Below are 16,393 nucleotides of genomic sequence, written 5' to 3' on the forward strand. Positions count from 1 at the left end.
GATCAGCCACGGTTGGTTCAAGCGTTCACCCACTGAAGAACGTATTGCTTGTTCCCACTTTTAGGCTTCTACAAAGGAATCTGCTGAGAACATTCGTGTACAGGTTTCCCGTCGTCGTTACGTTTCCATTTCTTTGGCATAAACGGCCACCAGTGCAATTGCTGGGTCCTACGGAGGTGGATGTGTAGCTTTAAAAGAAACTGCCAAACTGCCTTCCACTGGGGCTGTATCATTTTCCATGACCACCCTCGCATATTGTTTAAGCACATAATTGAACATTGTTACAAAACATTATTTTAAGCAAGAGTGTTAATAGTTTTGTTTCTCTCTTCTAAACTGTATTCTTCTATGCAATCACCAACACAGTTATTCACACCGTTTAAAACACACACACACACACACACACACACACCCTGGACACTTGATGGTGATTTTCTTTTAATTAGCAACAATATATCTTGGAAATTCTTCCATGTCAGGACACAAACGTCCAGCTCATTTCTTCTCTCTGGCCACATGGTATCTGATAGAATACGTGTCCTATAATTTACCTAATGGATCCCCAGTTGAGGTACCTGTACCTTTCTTCTCCTTCTTTTTGCTATTCATGTTAATGCTGCAACTCCCAACTCTGAGCTTGCGTCAATCTCCCTCTAGGATAATTCCTCTAAGTGGAACTGCCAGGTCAAAACCTGGGGGCATTTAAACTTTTAATAGACACTATGTAATTGCTTCCCCCCAAGACCCTACTTGGTCATACACTAGGGCTGTTAGTCCTTTGTTCCGTATGTTGTAAATTCTTTCCCTCAGTCTGTCTCTTGTCTTGAGAGACTAGGCTTGCTGGTCTGGGCTGTCAAGAAGCTAGACAGACATTTTTATATGACCAAATTTATTGAATTCTCAATTGGTGTTTTCTGGGTTATGTATCTTGGGCACAAAGCCCTCCTCCCAAGTGTGAGGAGAGTGATGAGACTCGGGGCAGAATTTCTGAGTCCCCATAGCCAATTCCTTGTCTGTTTTTTTTTTTTTGGGGGGGGGGCTAATTATTTTTTAAGTATTTTTTTTTTAAATGGAGGTACTGGGGAATGAACCCAGAACGTCATGCACGCTAAGCATGCACTCTTCCACCGAGCTATACCCCACTCACCGTCAATTCCTTGCGGACCCAGGCTGGTAGGGTCGGCCTGCGGCCAAATCACTCTGTGTGTGTTGGAGGAGCGGGGTGCTGCTACCTTGGCTGGGACTGGGAGCAGTGCCTCTCAGACATCCAGCCCCTGCCTTCCAGGGATGCCAGTCCAGTTTGGGAGAAAGACAAGGAATGTGTAACGAGAAGAGCCTAGTTATATTATTTCAGTGCAGGGACACGAGGGAGATCCATGAGGAAACAGCCTTGAAAACGGTGGGGGGAGGGGCTGGGTTTCCGAGGCGCTCGGAGTTAATGGGCCTCAGAAGGTGAGACAGCAGAACCGAGAATCCACCTAAAACCAGTGCTCTCGAAGGGTCACCTGCACGGTGGAAAGGAAGAACAGGCATATGAAAAGAAGTGGGTCCATCCCAGCCTGGGTCTGAGTGAGCAGGAGGAGAACCCCGCCCCCACGTCATCCTTAAGCAGGGGCTACCTCCTGGGGCCCGCCGCGGGCAGAAAGGCTTCAGCGAGCCAACCGCTGGCTGCCAGAGGAACTGCCCCCCCCCCCACTCCCCGCGCCCCCATTGTGCTGCTACTGCTGGGCTCCTGGGAGCAAACCCTGCCCGGGAGAGGACTCCTCACCCCAGGCGTCCCGTTCAGGACTCCCGGAGGCCCAGCTGAAGGCGGGTCCGCAATCTCTAACTGAAGCCACCGCCTGCCTTCACGGAAAATCAGCAGGTCTGTCAAAGAGAGGGCTGGCCCTGTCAACGACCCGCTCCCCAGGCCTTAACTGTCAGAGGCCAGATGACATCATTTTTGGCAATGGCTGCGAGGGTTTGCTATGTGCCTGGGCTCAGCCATCCCACCCTCTCCACAGCACTACAAGGTTGGTAGGATGCTGTCCTCACTCTCTGGATGAGGAAATGAGGACCACATGACACACAAGGGTTAGGTAGCTTGTTCTGAATCGCTAGCTAGCAAGTGGCTGAGGCCAGGTGTGGATCGAGGACTCTGGGCTCTAAGCCTGACCACCCCCCCCCCCTTTGTGGGCTACGCTCTACAGCCTGGCTCCCTTGTCACTGGGAGATTCCCGGGGCCTGCCGGGGGTACATCAGCTTGTCCTGAAGGCGGCAGAGGTGAGCCCAGGTGAATATCCCCCAGGCCTTGGGTCAGCACGTAAGGAAGGGAGGAGGGTGAGAAAGAGAAACACCTCCTACTCTTGTGCTTAATCGGGGACTTTGAAACACCGACTGACATCACCTTTGCATTCTCCTGAGATCAGAGAGCAGTTCTCATGGATATTTACAAATCGTTTGCATTAGTGATATAAAGCTACTCTGCAGTAGCCCCCAGAGACACAAAAAGATACAGAAGAGGGAATCACAAAGATAAGAGTAAAGTGAAAAGATTTGAAAAAGAAAAAGCATTTTAGAAGTTAAAAAAAGAAAGCACAGTCATGGAATAAAAACCTCAAGAAATTAATTAAACCACAAGTAGATGCCACTGAAGAAGGAGTTAGTGACCTGGAAGACGGTGCCTCAGAAATCACCTCCTGCCCTGGTCCCCCTGGTAGCTGATGATGTTGCTCCCTCCTTCCCTGAGAGATTGCAGCAGCCCCTCCTCAGAGATCCGGGGCTCTGGATGTTCAACGCCCCTCATGCTGGCTTCTAGCCTTCCAGTGACATCAACCCCTTCCCTTCTGCCCCTTGCTCCAGGGGTGGCAGCTTCTTCCTGTACTGTCCCTGTTCCTTCAGCCCTCCGCTCCCTGAGTGACCAAGTGGGGCTCGAGGCACCCATGACCTGCAGGGGCCTCACAGTTCGCCAGGGTCTCACCTGCAGTTGACTGGGATGAAGAGTCCACTGCAGCAAGTACCTGGGGAGCTGGAGTGGCTGCCGCCCTGGACGGTCAGGAAGGCCACGATGGCTATCAGGACTGCAGTATGGGATGACTCTTGAGTGTACCTGGGAGTGTACAGAGGAACAGATGACAAGGTCAGATCCCTTACAAGTCACACTATGACAGCCAGAGAACTTCCATGCAGCCCTACAAAACTCTCGTACTCCCTGTACCTGCAGGGCTGAAGGTGCTGGAAAGGAAACACAGCATTTCATTGTGAGGGTTACAGAATCCCAAGGCCCGTTGAATTCCCAGCCTCTCCACATTTCTCATATGAAAGGTAGAGCAGTGGTTGGAGGACTGGGACCCTGAAACCTGGAACTGGGACAGCTGGTTGGCTGCAGTTGAAGCTGACAATTGGGAAGACCCCAGTCCCACTGAGCCTGTTTTGCCAGACGAAGTAGCCTGCCCTCCCTCCCTCGAGGACTGTGTCATTACCTCACCTGGGGCAGATGCCTTGCAAAGGGAGACCCGTCGTCCTCCAGACTCTCTGCATCCACACCCTGTTGCCATTAGACCCATAACTGGAATCCAATCAATCACAGCTTGCTCCAGGGCGTAAAGTCTGACCAAAGAGGACATAGTTTCTACATGAATACATATTTTCCAGACTTGACTGAAATCTACCAAATCAACCCTATTTGAACATTTGTGGTTGTAGTTTTTCAGGGTTTCCAACTGAGTAGGTGAGCTCGGACACTCCATGTAGTGGAGTATTTGACAGAGGTGTATTTACTAGAATTTCCAGGTGGAAAGTGTTAGCACATGGAACTCGTGAATAGTTGCGCACTTCACATGGTTGGTTGTCTGAATCTTCGACCCGCTGTTGACTTGTATTTCATTGGTTTGGATGTCAGAAGTGCCGTGGCATGATGTGGAGGACAGAACCCAAAGGCTCAGCAAGAGAAGAATTTTGGAGTAGATTCATCATATTGTACCTGAACACCCTACCCTCCAACTGTGATCCAGGGATAGGTCCAGTGCTGGTCTTTCAAAGAGGCATTGAGAGAGCTGTTTAAGCAGTAACACTAGCATCCTTGAAAATCTCTGAAAAGATCATAGTGCTTCTAGGAAGGAAATAGTTGGGCAGCCTGCTACAGTGCTTCTTGATGTATGTAACTCTAAATGCTCTAGGTCTGTGACCCAATTACCTGACTTCAGTGCCCCAGTGGAGAGTCACAGCTCCTTACCCAGTTTTCAGGCCCAGAGCCCCCCAATAGAAGGGGAGGCTCCCTGGGAAGGGAATTGGAGGAGTGTACACCACAAATCTTCTGGAACCTTCCTAAAGGAACCATTCACTAAAGTGACAGGTCGTCCTGGAGAAGAACAGGTGTATCACACTTGCCAAGTGACAATGGAAGTCTTCATTACCTTCCTACTGTCCCCATCTCCAGAAGCATTTGACACCTCTGCCAGACACTTAGATCCCTTGTGACATGAGCACTAACTGTACACTTCTCTGTATAATATTCTTGGCGGCGGGGGGAAGGATTCGTGGTTTAACTCAAAGCATATCAGAGGCATACTCAGGCTCTGTAATATAGTGGGCGGGGAAAGAACTGTGCGTGAGGGGGCGTTCCACGTTCTGGTCCTTGGGATGGTGGAAGCCCCCAGGAGCAGGGATCAAGGCAGTTCTTAGCGGCCAGGACTGGCGCGCGGCCGGAGGAGTGACAGTGGTCCTTTGCCATCTAGGTCGGGTTACTACCCTTCTTTTCCCCTTCTCCAAGTCACCCTGGGGAGTATAACCTCTTTTCTCTGCCTGGTCAGGGGGGCTCAACGGTGCTCATGGAGTCCCCCGGACCTGGATTTTGGTCACAGCTTCTCTAAGGCGACTTCAAGCGGGAGGCCGCAGACCGCCTGGGGCTGGCGCAGGCCACGCCCCCGGCCTCCAGGGATCGGGACTAGGCATAGGGCTCAAAGGGAAGTAGACTCAGGACTCTCTGGTTAGGGCGGGAGACGGGGGCGGGGGGACGGGGGCGGGCCTCCCGCCCTGGCCTCCAGGTCCACAAAGGAACGCGGGCAAATTCTGCAGCATGGCGAGTCCCCGCCGGGCTCTGGGACGCAGGGGGTGGCACAGAGGGTGTGTCCCGGGCCTCGCGACCCCCAGAAACACGCGCGCGGCCACCGTGAGCACCACTCGGAGTATTTTCCTTCTTTGAACTCTAGGAACCTACGTGTTTCACAATTACGGCAAAGCCTTGGGCAAGAGTTGCACGCCCAAGATGGCCAGCCGGAAGCGGACTCCCCGCGCCGATGTGGCGACGCTCCATTCGCCAGCTGGTCGCCCCCAGTAGGGTACCCAGCCGCCTCCCTGTTCTGCGCATGTAGCCACCCGCGCCAGCACGCAGGCGCAGAACGCCGCTGCATCTATGGTCCGAAAGTGTGACAGAGCGTCCACCTGCCCTAGCCCCAGACTCTATGGTTTCTACGCGTTAAGATTGGCCGCCTATATAAGGCATGCTCAGAGGTAGGAGCGCCTCTTTCGCTTCCGCGCGGTGAGTAGTCTTGGGTTCTGGCTTGATACGTGTCCTTGGTGTTTCTCTACCCTAGTTTGAGGCCTGTCTTCGTCTTTTCTTCCGACTTTTTCTGTTTCGTTGCAGCCACAGAAGATCCTGGTGTCGCCATGGGCCGCCGCCCCGCCCGGTGGTGAGTGCCTAATCTATGCAGTTTTCGCTGCTGGGAAAAGGGAGAACTGCATTTGGCTTTAAGCCGCCTTGGGGTTGGGTCTCCCTAGTGCGGCTTTCTTGTCCTGTGAACAGAGTCGGCCTTTCCCCCAATACCTTCCGGGTCTCTTTAGGTCTTCGTTTATTCCATTTGTGTTTACCGCTTCCCCCATTTTGTTGGAGTGGCGAGTTGACCCCAGACTGCATATGGTGCTCCAGTTTTGAGTTACAAGCGATGTCCACCTTGTATCCCGCCTTCTGTCTTGGAAACTCGCTGCCTTTTCAGGCTCGATGGCCTTGGGGCCTTTGTGTACCATCCCCGTTCCGTGACGTGCTGTGTGGTCTTGGGCGCCAAGGGCAGTCCCGGGAAAGCTGGCTCAGCCGCCTTGTGTGCCCTCCAGGGGGCGCCGGGAGCTCTTCACGTGGTTAAGAGTTGGTTTTAATACCTCGTGCCCAAAGGTCTTTAGGTGGATGGCATGAGCTGTGTTACTAAACTGGAAAAGCTTGTTTCAAAATCTTTGATTATAGGAAGTTAAAATCCAATAGGCGACCAAGGAAGGTATTTTTTTGCTTTTGTAAGCTTCTGTCTTGGTTGTCCTAACTTTTGGCCACATCTTGCTTTAGCACCAGTTTCCAGGAATGGACACTAGGTTAGAGAGTGACGTGTCATCCTCCCCTCAGTCCCCCTTTGGTCTTAAGGAAGCAGTCAGTGTGTTTATCGTGGAGTTCTGTTGTGAGGCCCTGCAAACTCGGGTTTTTTCCCCCCTTGCAGTTACCGGTACTGTAAGAACAAGCCGTACCCAAAGTCACGCTTCTGCCGAGGTGTCCCTGGTAAGTGGGAAAACTCCCAAACTGGTTTGGCTGCACTGACTCAGTTGCTTATGGCACCACACAGACACTAACTGAGAATTATTTTCAGATGCTAAGATCCGCATCTTTGACCTGGGGCGGAAGAAGGCAAAAGTGGATGAGTTCCCACTCTGTGGCCACATGGTGTCAGATGAATATGAGCAGCTTTCCTCTGAAGGTGAGGCGGGATTCCTTGTTAATCATACCTGGTCCCCAGCCAGACTTAGAATGCCCTGCACTGGGGTTATCAGTTCATCAATCATGAGCCTCACAAAACTCACCCTACCAATACTGATGTTCCTGGTAAGTGCCACCTTGTCTCACTGTGCTGCCTTCTGCCTCCCACCTAGCCCTGGAGGCTGCCCGTATCTGTGCTAACAAGTACATGGTGAAAAGCTGTGGCAAAGATGGTTTTCATATTCGAGTGCGGCTCCACCCCTTCCACGTAATCCGCATCAACAAGATGTTGTCCTGTGCTGGAGCTGACAGGTGAGCTGAGTCCTGAGTTTCAGCCTTTTCAGATGTTTTCCCATACTTTGAAGCCTCCAGGTTGGACTTGGTTTTTTTCAGCAGCCAGGGCACAGAGGTGGCCCCACAGGCTCAACTGCCCATAGCAAAGCCTGGGCAAGGGCCAACAAGTCCATTCAGTGGATACTTCCGCCACTGCACAGATGAACAGAACCAAGTCCCAGAAACAAACAAAAGGCACCATACCTCTGGGCTACAATAGAGGGGGGTGCTTCTGATGGGGGGTGCTCCTTTTTGAGTCTAATGACAGGTGCCTGCCAGCAGGTAGTTGAGGTGGTCATGGGTTAGAGGGCTTCCAGATAAGCCCGGTGGCACCTGCAAGGACTTTGACTCACCCACTTTGGGGCTTTCTGTTCTCTGCAGTCAATTAAGCCGACTGTGCTCTTTTCCTTGTGGGGCCCAGTGTGCAATGGCTGCAAACAGTATTCTCCTCGGTAGTGTATGCAGCCTGTTTGCCTGTGTGGGTTGCCCTAAGGGACCTTGGAGACAGCCCTTTCCGGTGGACATTCATGTCTGGCATACTGTCCCCAACCTAGGCTCCAGACGGGTATGCGGGGTGCCTTTGGAAAGCCCCAGGGCACGGTGGCCAGGGTCCACATTGGCCAAGTCATCATGTCCATCCGCACCAAGCTGCAGAACAAGGAGCATGTGATTGAGGCCCTGCGCAGGGCCAAGTTCAAGTTCCCCGGCCGCCAGAAGGTCAGTAGCGCTGCAGCCTAGGTCTCACCTTTCCTTACCCCAGTTCTCAGTTTTTCTGATACGCTTTTTGTCTCTCTTAGATCCACATCTCAAAGAAGTGGGGATTTACTAAGTTTAATGCAGATGAATTTGAAAACATGGTGGCAGAAAAGCGGCTCATCCCAGATGGCTGCGGGGTCAAATACATCCCGAATCGTGGCCCCCTGGACAAATGGCGGGCCCTGCACTCATGAGAGCCTTGGCGCCATTCCCTCCTTCCTCACAACCACCAATAAATCCTACTTTCCTGTCCATCTGTCTGCCTCTGGATTCATAGTGGGTGGGGAGCCTCTGGGTCCGTTCTCTTCAGAACAAGGGTGATAACGAGGCTGGCCAACTAGTACTTAGCAGAGGCAGTGAGGTGATAAACAAGAACCAGAACTAGCAGCTTCTCAGTTACATCCTTGAAACCTGGACTCCATCTGAGGCTGTAGGTTCTAGTCTCCATGGAGCATGGTGCTTAATAAAGTGCCCCACCCTGGGTATTGAGAGGGCTTGTGGCCTAATGCTGGCCCCAGGCTCCTCTTCTCCAAGGGTCCCAGACAAGAATAGGCGCATCCACTGGAAATGGGAAGAAAGGAGACCGGACATGGTCCTGGCCATATTGTCACCTTTCAGGATGGGCCATCAGTAACCCCTGAGTAAACATGTTTGTCTGGGCTTGACCGCATTTCCCTGTCTTCCAGAGCTGTCAGGAAACCTTGACCCACTGCCCTGACCCTAACCCACCACCCCTTCTAGGGCCTCATTCCCAGGCCCCTTATCAGGGCTCCTGACAAGCAGCAGCTCTTGTGGCTGAGATGGCTGTAGGGCTTGGCAACAAGACCTTTCTGTGTAGGACCCTCCTCATCTTGGGGAACCAACTTGTGTTCCTTGGCTGCTCTGCAGGAGCAGCTCAGGCCCAGAGTGCTGGGCCCTGTGGGATGGCCTGAGGCCGTGAGTCCAGGACAACTTCACTTCGAGATGCTTCTAAATCAGATAATAACTTGCACTTAAAAGGCCTTGATGTCCCACTAGCTGTCTAGCTGTCTTTACTGTACTGTTTTCTGGAAAATGGAGTTGGGGAGGGAGGGGTTCTGTGATACAACCTAAACTGTCATTTTAACAGGTATATAGCCTACCCGGGAGCCCCTCTCCCTGGGGGACCATGTGTTCACACAATAGCTATTACAGTTACATGGTAACTGACTTCTGTAGATATTTTGTGTCCACTTGTACCCTTGGTAAGCAGCCTCCAAGGCAGTGCCTAACAGCACTGGTGGGCTTGACAGACCAGGGCTTTTGGCAGCTAGTTGGATCTCAATGAGCTTAAACTTCCTGTAGTCTGCTAATTTGTGTGTGTGTGTGTGTGTAAACCGCTTATCTCCATCCTTGTCTCTACTGCGGTCTTAATATTTATTCATATGAATCCTGTGAGGATAAAAAGGATGGCATATCTACACATGTAATATGTAATCTCTCTCCAACCTAGCACTTTGTTCTCAGTGTGTATGGTTGTTCTCAGTGTGTATGGGTTTTCTCGTCATACAATAAACTCTCAATCTGTTGCGATGCCTTGTTCTGAGCCCTGCCCTTCAGCCAAGATCACCTCCAGAGCCATCTTCTGGTCCCCTGCCCTGGAGCCTGTGTTTAGTCACTGCTACCTGAGGGAAGAGTGGGTGGCATGGGTCCAGCCTCAGGGCATCTGCCTTCCCCTTCCACAATCTAATGTCAGGCACAGGCCCACCCAAAGAACACAAGGCAAAGTGAAGGAAAGGCAGGAGAGGCTTGCGTTCCTTCCGATGGGGCAGGGCTGCCCTTGAAGCCCCTTAGGAGCCGCCTTGGCCCTGGGCGGGATGGGCAGCGGAGGTGGGCAGTGGGGTGGTTGAGTCCTTTTCTGTGGGGGGGAACCTTCATTTTTTTTCATTTTTAATATTTTTATTTGTTTTTAACGGAGGTACGGGCGATTGAACCCAGGACTTTGTGCGGGCTAAGCATGCACCCCTGAGCTAACCCTCCCCCCGGGTTTGAGTCCTGAAGGCAGCATCGCCCAGGGCTGGGCAGCAGGTACGGGTGGGTTCAGGCCACCAGGCCCAGCTGTGGGGGCAAGAGTGGCAGCAGCAGCAGCGATGGCAGCAGCACCGTGGCCAGGCTGAGGCACGGCAGCCTGTGCGCCGCCCGGTTCAGCTCCACCTCCACAGGGTAGTGGTCGCTGATGTTGAGGGCCTGAGGGGGCAGTGGGACACAGCATCAGTCTTGCAGCTGGGGGGCTTCCCTGTGACCCTGTTCTGGCCTCGCCCATTACCTCCTCCTCGGTGAGCCCAAAGCTGCGGGGGAAGTGGAAGGCAGCTGCGGAGCGCAGCAGGCCCTGGCAGCGCTCCCCGTGCAGTACGATGCGGTCGTAGGTGCAGTGGGTGCTGGCCCGCACTGTCGTGTCCACCCCATCCGCAATCGCCCACTGGAAGCCTGACTGCGTCCGGAGGACTAGGGAGTCCAGGCGCTTTTGGGTCAGTGAACCGCAGTCAGCATTGAAGTCCCCAAGCAGGATCACGTCCTGGAGAGGGAAGCAGAAGTCCGGCCTGACCACCCGGCCATCCTTTCCCCATTCCTCCCAGACAGTCTGCCCAGACGTACTTTGCTTTGCCAGTGCTGGGAGGCATCCAGAAACACGTCGTACAGGGCATTCAGCTCCATCTCCACAGCCTTCGGAGTGGTGTGCAGCGGGACCAGCACCAGGCTGGGAAGGACTGCAAGGCCCCAGGGACAGGGGGCTCCCACCTACTCCTGGCCCTTCTCTGCCCAGTCTGCTCTGGGTGACCGAGCCCCCGCTAGGACCAGCCAGACCCCCCTTCCCCCCTCTCCTACCCTTGCTGGGCAAAGAGAACTGGCCAACAAAGGGCTCCCGGGCAAAGAGGTCATCCTTATCATCGTACACATAGGAATCCAGGACCTGCGTCTTGTGAGACCTAGTGGACCAAGGGACAAAAATCAGCGGCCCTGTGTCACAGAATGTGGTTTGCAAGTGCCAACACCAGAGCTGGCACTCAGGGAGGGGGCCCTCCATCAGCAGCTCCATTTCATGTGGGCACAGCCTTCCTAGCCTTTCTGTCTAGAACTTAAAAAAAGTTGAGATAATTCACCTACTGTAAAATTCACCTGTTTAAAAAGCACAATTCAATGGTGTTCAGTCCACACACAAGGTTGTGCAACCATCACCACAATCAATTTTAGAACATTCTTATCACCCTAGAAAGAAACTCACACCCATTAGCAGTCCCCATTCCCCTCCCGCTCCGCCCCTGGAGGCCCCAATCTGTTTCCTGTCTGTAGATTTGCCTATTCTGGACATTTCATATGAATGGAATCAAATAATATATAGTCTTTGGTATCTGGTTTCTTTCCCTAGGCATAGGTTTTCCAGATTCTTCCATGCTCCAGCATGGCTCAGTACTTCACTCCTTGTTAGGCTGAATGATATCCCACCGTATGGAGACCACCTTTTGTTTATCCAGTCATCAGCTGATAGACACTAGATGTTTCTGCTTTGGGCCTGTCAAGAGTGGTGCTGCTGTGAGCATTCCTCTGTGGACGTATCTCTGGTTCCCCCATCACTTAGGAGTGAACTCTAGACATTACATAATTTCATCTGTATCTGGAAACAGGTCTCCTTCCACTACTGCCACCCTTGGCGTCTTGATCCTGACTCCCCCGGGCTGTCCTCCCAGGGACTTAGGGCTGTTTCTGTAAAACCGGCTCTGCCTCTTCCCAGCAGCTGCAGCCAGCCACTCCCCAGGAGGGGGCCGGCCTCGCCCTGAGCCCCAGTGGCTTCCGCAGCAGAGAGGCAGAGGGGCCCCACATCTGTGCGTGGAGAAGGAAGGCCTTCCGCTGTAGGGACATGTGGGCACCAAAGCCATCTGGGATAGAGAAGGAAGATCCCAGAATAAAGCCATTGAGGAGGAAAAGGGTGATGAGAAGGTAAGAGCCCCCCTTGGGACAACTGCACCATCTCACACTGGGCCAAGCGCCACGTCTGCCCTGGTCCCTACCAGTCCTTACCGGTAGATGTACACATACTTCTCCTTGTATGTGCTGCGCCCCAGCAGGGGACTGCTCAGGGAGCTGTAGGGCCCAGAGTCATCCAATCTGCCGGGAAAGGGGAATCCAGGATCAGCAGCCCTGTGGTTCTGGGGCTGGGGGCCCAGTTTATACCCACAGAGCCTTCCTCACCGATTGAGCTCTCGAAGCAGAAGGGGGATGGCACTGCCAGTCGGGTCCACCACCTCCTGGAGCACCATGATGTCACAGCGAGCCAGGATCTGCAGGACACCGGAAAGGCCAGCCCCACTCAATGCCAGGCGCCCTGGGAGAGGGGTGGTGCCCCTGGGGAACTGGCACTCTGGCTACAGCCTCAAGAGAGCACTGAGGCTAGAAAGGACCTGGGTTAAGGCTGGATGCCATCCCCACCACATTGCACCCATTTTTACAGAGGAGGAGACTGAGGCCAACGACGGGGAAGGAATGTGCTCCACACATCCACACCTGTGTCTCTTGATGTCCTCTCTTCTCTGGGGCATGCCCCTTGTCAGGCAGGGTGAGGGGCTTGGGGTCATGGTCCTTAGGGGCAAAGCTTCCCTCCAGTGATGAACCTACCAGAACTAAGGTGTCCATCACAGGCTCCCTGGCCACCTTGGGAAGCGTCAGCCGCTGGGCATTGAAGGCGCAGATGCGAAAGGCCTCAGCCCCACTGGCCAAGAGGAGGAGCAGGAGCAGTGCATGGCTGTGTCCGGACTGCTGGAACCCTCCAGAGGAATCCAGGTTGCCCTAGACTGTGGTTCCAGTCAGACTCAGTTCTAGTTCCAGAAGGACATGGTAATATGTGACAGAGAAAGTGACACTCACCATGCTGCCCAGCACCAACCTCCCAGAGAGGCCAGCATCACAGATGCCCTGCCTTTCTCCCTTGAGGACTGCTTCCAACATCAGCATGTGTGGTTCAAGCTCATTCTTTTTGATCATAGTAAATTACACACAGCATCACATTTACCGTTTTAACTGTGTTTAAGTGTATTGTTCGGCGGCATGAAGTACATTCACACTGTTGTGCAGCCGTCACCACCGTCCATCCCCAGAACCCTTCATCTCCCCCAACTGAAACTCTGTCCCCGTTAGACATGAACCCCCTCCCCCAGCCCCAGGCCCCCACCCTCCCGCTCTCTCTCTAGGGACCTCATAGAAGTGGAATCTACAGTGTCTGTCTGCATCTGACCGGCTGATTTCACTGTCCTTAGGGTCCATCCGTGTTGTCAGAGGTGTCAGAATGTCCTTCCCTTTTCATTCTAAATAACAGCCCACTGTATGGATGGACCGCATTTTGTTTATCTGTTATTTATCCATCGATGGACACCTGGGTTGCTACCACCTTTTGGCTACTGTGAATAATGCTGCTGCGAACTCAGCTGTACAAGCAGCTCTTTGAGACCCTGCTTTCACTTCTTTTGGTTAGATACCCAGAAGTGAAACTGCTGGATCATATCATATAATAATCTTATATATTTGTTGAGGACTGCCATAGTGTTTTCCACAGTGACTGCACCATCTTACATTCCCACTAGCAGTGCACAAGGGTTCAACCTTAGCATTGATTCCAACTTTTCACCACCATTCACAACTAGGAGGACCATCTTCATTATGAAGAAAGTGATTGTACCAATATCTCTTCAAGCTCTCTCCCCACTTGGGAGATGTCTTTAGGACAAACTCCCAGCAGTATATTTGCTGGGTTCAAGGGCATATGCATCTAAAATGATCTTGAATACACCAAATCACCACACTGCTGTGCGTGATGGGGCTCCTCTCTCAAGTCCCACGACCACTGGACCTACTTGTCCATCTTACCAGCTGGAGCCCCATCTTCCTGAGCGTCTCTCTCAGTCTGTCTTTGTCTTGGGCTCAGCCCGTCGCTGCACTCACTGTTGGTGCTGCTCTTGCTTAGAGACATAAGTCCCTCTACTTCTGTCTGCCTGGTTTTCCCTGGTACCTTGTCACCTTTCCCCTTGGGCTGACTTTCTGCCTCCATCAGGCTCTGCATGCCTCTGTCTGGCTCGGTCTCTCTTCTCTTTTCTCCTCTTTGTCTCTGTCATCGTGTCTCTGTGTATGTCCTTCACTCTCCTGACTGGATTCCATACCCGTTTCTCCCCAGCCACCTGTTCTGTCATTCATGCTAGTTCGGGTCCCCTGCCCTGGTGCCCTATTCTGGGATGGATGTGGACATTTGGGCAGCCCTGTGCTGGGCACGGCAGGCTGGGAAGCTCTGGGGCCAGGGGTTCCCAGGAGGGCGGAGGGGAAGAACTAGACAGTGACTGTTCCTAAACTCAGCCCAAAGCCGGTTGGGGCTTCCAACACCAGGCCTTGCCCAGAGCCCTGGGATTCCCTTCCCCTTTCCCCCCGCCCCCAGGCTGAGGGCAACTTCCTCCTTCTCTCTGTCCAGTGGGCTCCCATACCTGTGCAGACCAGGTTGTCTCCACGCCTGCCTCTGCTGTAAGCGGATCGCGACACGCCACGGAATCGCTGCGCCTGCTTGGGCAGAGACCAGAGTGAAAAAGAGGAACAGGCTGTCATCCTGACCCATCCGTCCGGGCCAGGCTGGCCGCCCCACCCTTCCCAGCAGGCAGGCGCGGCCCTGGCTCCGCCCCGACGCCCGCTGGGAGGCCAGGCGCCCTGCCTGGAGACAGACGACCTGCCCGCCCACCTTCCCACCAGACCCCGCCTTCCGCGGCCTCTAGGACTGGGCACGCCTGGAGGCCCGGCGGGAGGGGGATTTGGGCAGATGACAGACCTGTGAGTCAGAGTTTGCCTGTGCCAAGGGCGCGCGGCAAGGAGGAGCTGGCGCCCGAGTGCAAACCTCGTTCTGCGCTTTCCCAGGCCCAGCGGTCAGCCCCTGTTCCCGGTCGCCTCCAGGCAGTATCTGCTGGGGAAGACGCCGGAGCTGGAGCTCGAGCCAGGCATACGGAAGCCCCGCAGCGAGCCTGGGCACCCCCGAGAACAAGAGCCTTTTCTCCAGGTATTCAGGCCGGGCCTCAGTGTGGCTGCACACTCCCGAGCGCTCTGGATACCCAAAGTGAGCGACCATCCGCGCTGGAACTGACCATAGTGGTGGAAGTCAAGGGCGGACTGAAGAACTGTACCCGAGAGGAGATTAGAGAGCGGGCAGCTCAGTGCCCTGTGGGGTCCTATACTGTCGCTGTTGGGACAAGTGGGGGACTCGGGCGGGGTTTGTGGGCGGGCAATGGGTCTTCACTGGATGGTTGTAGTTCGGTCTTCAGGGCAATGTCCCCGCTGGCAGGACCTACACGCTAGTGGATTGGGGGTGGTGATGAGCAGAAGGTCGGAAAAGAGTTTTTAATCAATAAAATTATGCTGGTGCAGCCATTATGGAAAATAGCATGGAGATTTCCTCAAACAAACTAAAAATAGACTTATAATATGATCCAGCAATCCCACTTCTGGATATATATATCCAGAGAGAACCTTAATTCAAAAAGACACATGCACCTCAATGTTCACAGCAGCATTATTTACAATAGCCAAAACATGGAAACAACCTAAATGTCCATCGACAGATGACTGGATAAAGACATTGTGGTGTATTTACACAATGGAATACTACTCAGCCTTAAAAAAGAATAAAATAATGCCATTTGCAGCAACATGGATGGACCTGGAGGATGTCATTCTAAGTGAAGTAAGCCAGAAAGAGAAAGAAAAATAGCATATATCATGCATATGTAGAATCTAAAAAAAGACAAACTTATTTACAAGACAGAAACAGACTTACAGACATAGAAAACAAACTTATGGCTACCAGGGAGGAGAGGTGGGAAGGTATAAATTGGGAGTTCGACATTTGCAGATACTAACTAATATATAAAAAATAGATAAACAACAAGTTTATACTGTATAGCACAGAGAACTATATTCAATATCTTGTAGTAACTTATAGTGAAAGAAAATATGAAAACAAATATATGTATGTTCCTGTATGACTGAGGTATTGTGCTGTACATGAGAAACTGACACAACATTGTAAACTGGCTATACTTCAGTAAAAATATATTTAAAAAGTAATAAAAATAAAAATAAATAAAATAAGCTACAAGGATGGATTGTACACCATGGGGAATGTAGCCATTAGTTTATAATAACTATAAATGGAGTATAACTTTTAAAAATTGTGAATCACTATATGGTATACCTGTAACATGTATATTGTACGTCAACTATACTTCAATTAAAAACTATGATATTGTAAAATACATACATAGTTTAAAATTCAAAAAATTTAAAAAATAAGTAAAATTATGCTTTGCTTTATTAAAAAATTTTTTTAAATAGAGGTACTGGGGATTGAACTCAGGATGTCCTGATGCTAAGCATGCGCTCCACCACGGAGCTCTACCTTCCCCTCGTATGCTTTGTTTTAAAAATAAAAAACAGACTGCTTAAGAAGTACAGGGCTTTGTTTTGGAGGGAGGAACATTTTTGGAATTAGTTAGAGGTGGTGTTTGACAACACTGAGGATGTACTAAACGATATAAAACACTGTAAGACATATAT

At 52.1% G+C, this 16,393-nt stretch overlaps 3 protein-coding genes, 1 long non-coding RNA gene and 1 other non-coding gene across 6 annotated transcripts in view; 3 read left to right on the forward strand and 2 right to left on the reverse strand.

Annotated features, from left to right (window-relative positions):
- Positions 1-714, forward strand: part of FLNA (filamin A) — a 21,008-nt gene extending 20,294 nt beyond the window's left edge. The window contains exon 37 of the mRNA XM_032474706.1: positions 658-714. Coding sequence (XP_032330597.1) covers positions 658-714 — 57 coding nt within the window. The remainder of the gene's footprint in view (positions 1-657) is intronic.
- A 609-nt stretch (positions 715-1,323) lies between these two features.
- LOC116662157 lies at positions 1,324-2,172 on the reverse strand. Its single transcript, XR_004318139.1, has 2 exons — positions 1,769-2,172; positions 1,324-1,505 (listed from the first exon to the last, which is right to left on the reverse strand). It is a non-coding gene; the product is annotated as an uncharacterized LOC116662157 (long non-coding RNA).
- Positions 2,173-5,505: 3,333 nt separating this feature from the next.
- RPL10 (ribosomal protein L10) lies at positions 5,506-8,053 on the forward strand. The gene is made up of 6 exons (XM_032475545.1): positions 5,506-5,669; positions 6,459-6,517; positions 6,606-6,713; positions 6,886-7,024; positions 7,600-7,762; positions 7,843-8,053. Exons 1-6 carry the CDS (start codon positions 5,647-5,649, stop codon positions 7,993-7,995), a joined length of 645 nt encoding a protein of 214 aa, XP_032331436.1. The 5' UTR covers positions 5,506-5,646; the 3' UTR covers positions 7,996-8,053.
- On the forward strand, positions 7,421-7,555 carry LOC116662289. The gene has a single exon (XR_004318330.1). It is a non-coding gene; the product is annotated as a small nucleolar RNA SNORA70 (small nucleolar RNA).
- A 1,643-nt stretch (positions 8,054-9,696) lies between the features above and the next one.
- DNASE1L1 (deoxyribonuclease 1 like 1) lies at positions 9,697-14,418 on the reverse strand. 2 transcript variants are annotated; one of them, XM_032475701.1, is made up of 8 exons: positions 14,281-14,418; positions 12,431-12,630; positions 12,008-12,096; positions 11,837-11,923; positions 10,646-10,746; positions 10,415-10,527; positions 10,086-10,334; positions 9,697-10,006 (listed from the first exon to the last, which is right to left on the reverse strand). In XM_032475701.1, exons 2-8 carry the CDS (start codon positions 12,446-12,448, stop codon positions 9,860-9,862), a joined length of 804 nt encoding a protein of 267 aa, XP_032331592.1. In that variant the 5' UTR covers positions 12,449-12,630; positions 14,281-14,418; the 3' UTR covers positions 9,697-9,859. The 2 variants fall into 2 exon arrangements, with proteins under 2 accessions (XP_032331592.1, XP_032331593.1); XM_032475702.1 differs by having other exon boundaries at positions 12,431-12,606; positions 14,281-14,417.
- Between the last annotated feature and the right edge of the window lie 1,975 nt (positions 14,419-16,393).

Source organism: Camelus ferus, chromosome X (assembly GCF_009834535.1).
Source record: "Camelus ferus isolate YT-003-E chromosome X, BCGSAC_Cfer_1.0, whole genome shotgun sequence".
In the NCBI taxonomy this organism is placed as follows: domain Eukaryota; kingdom Metazoa; phylum Chordata; class Mammalia; order Artiodactyla; family Camelidae; genus Camelus; species Camelus ferus.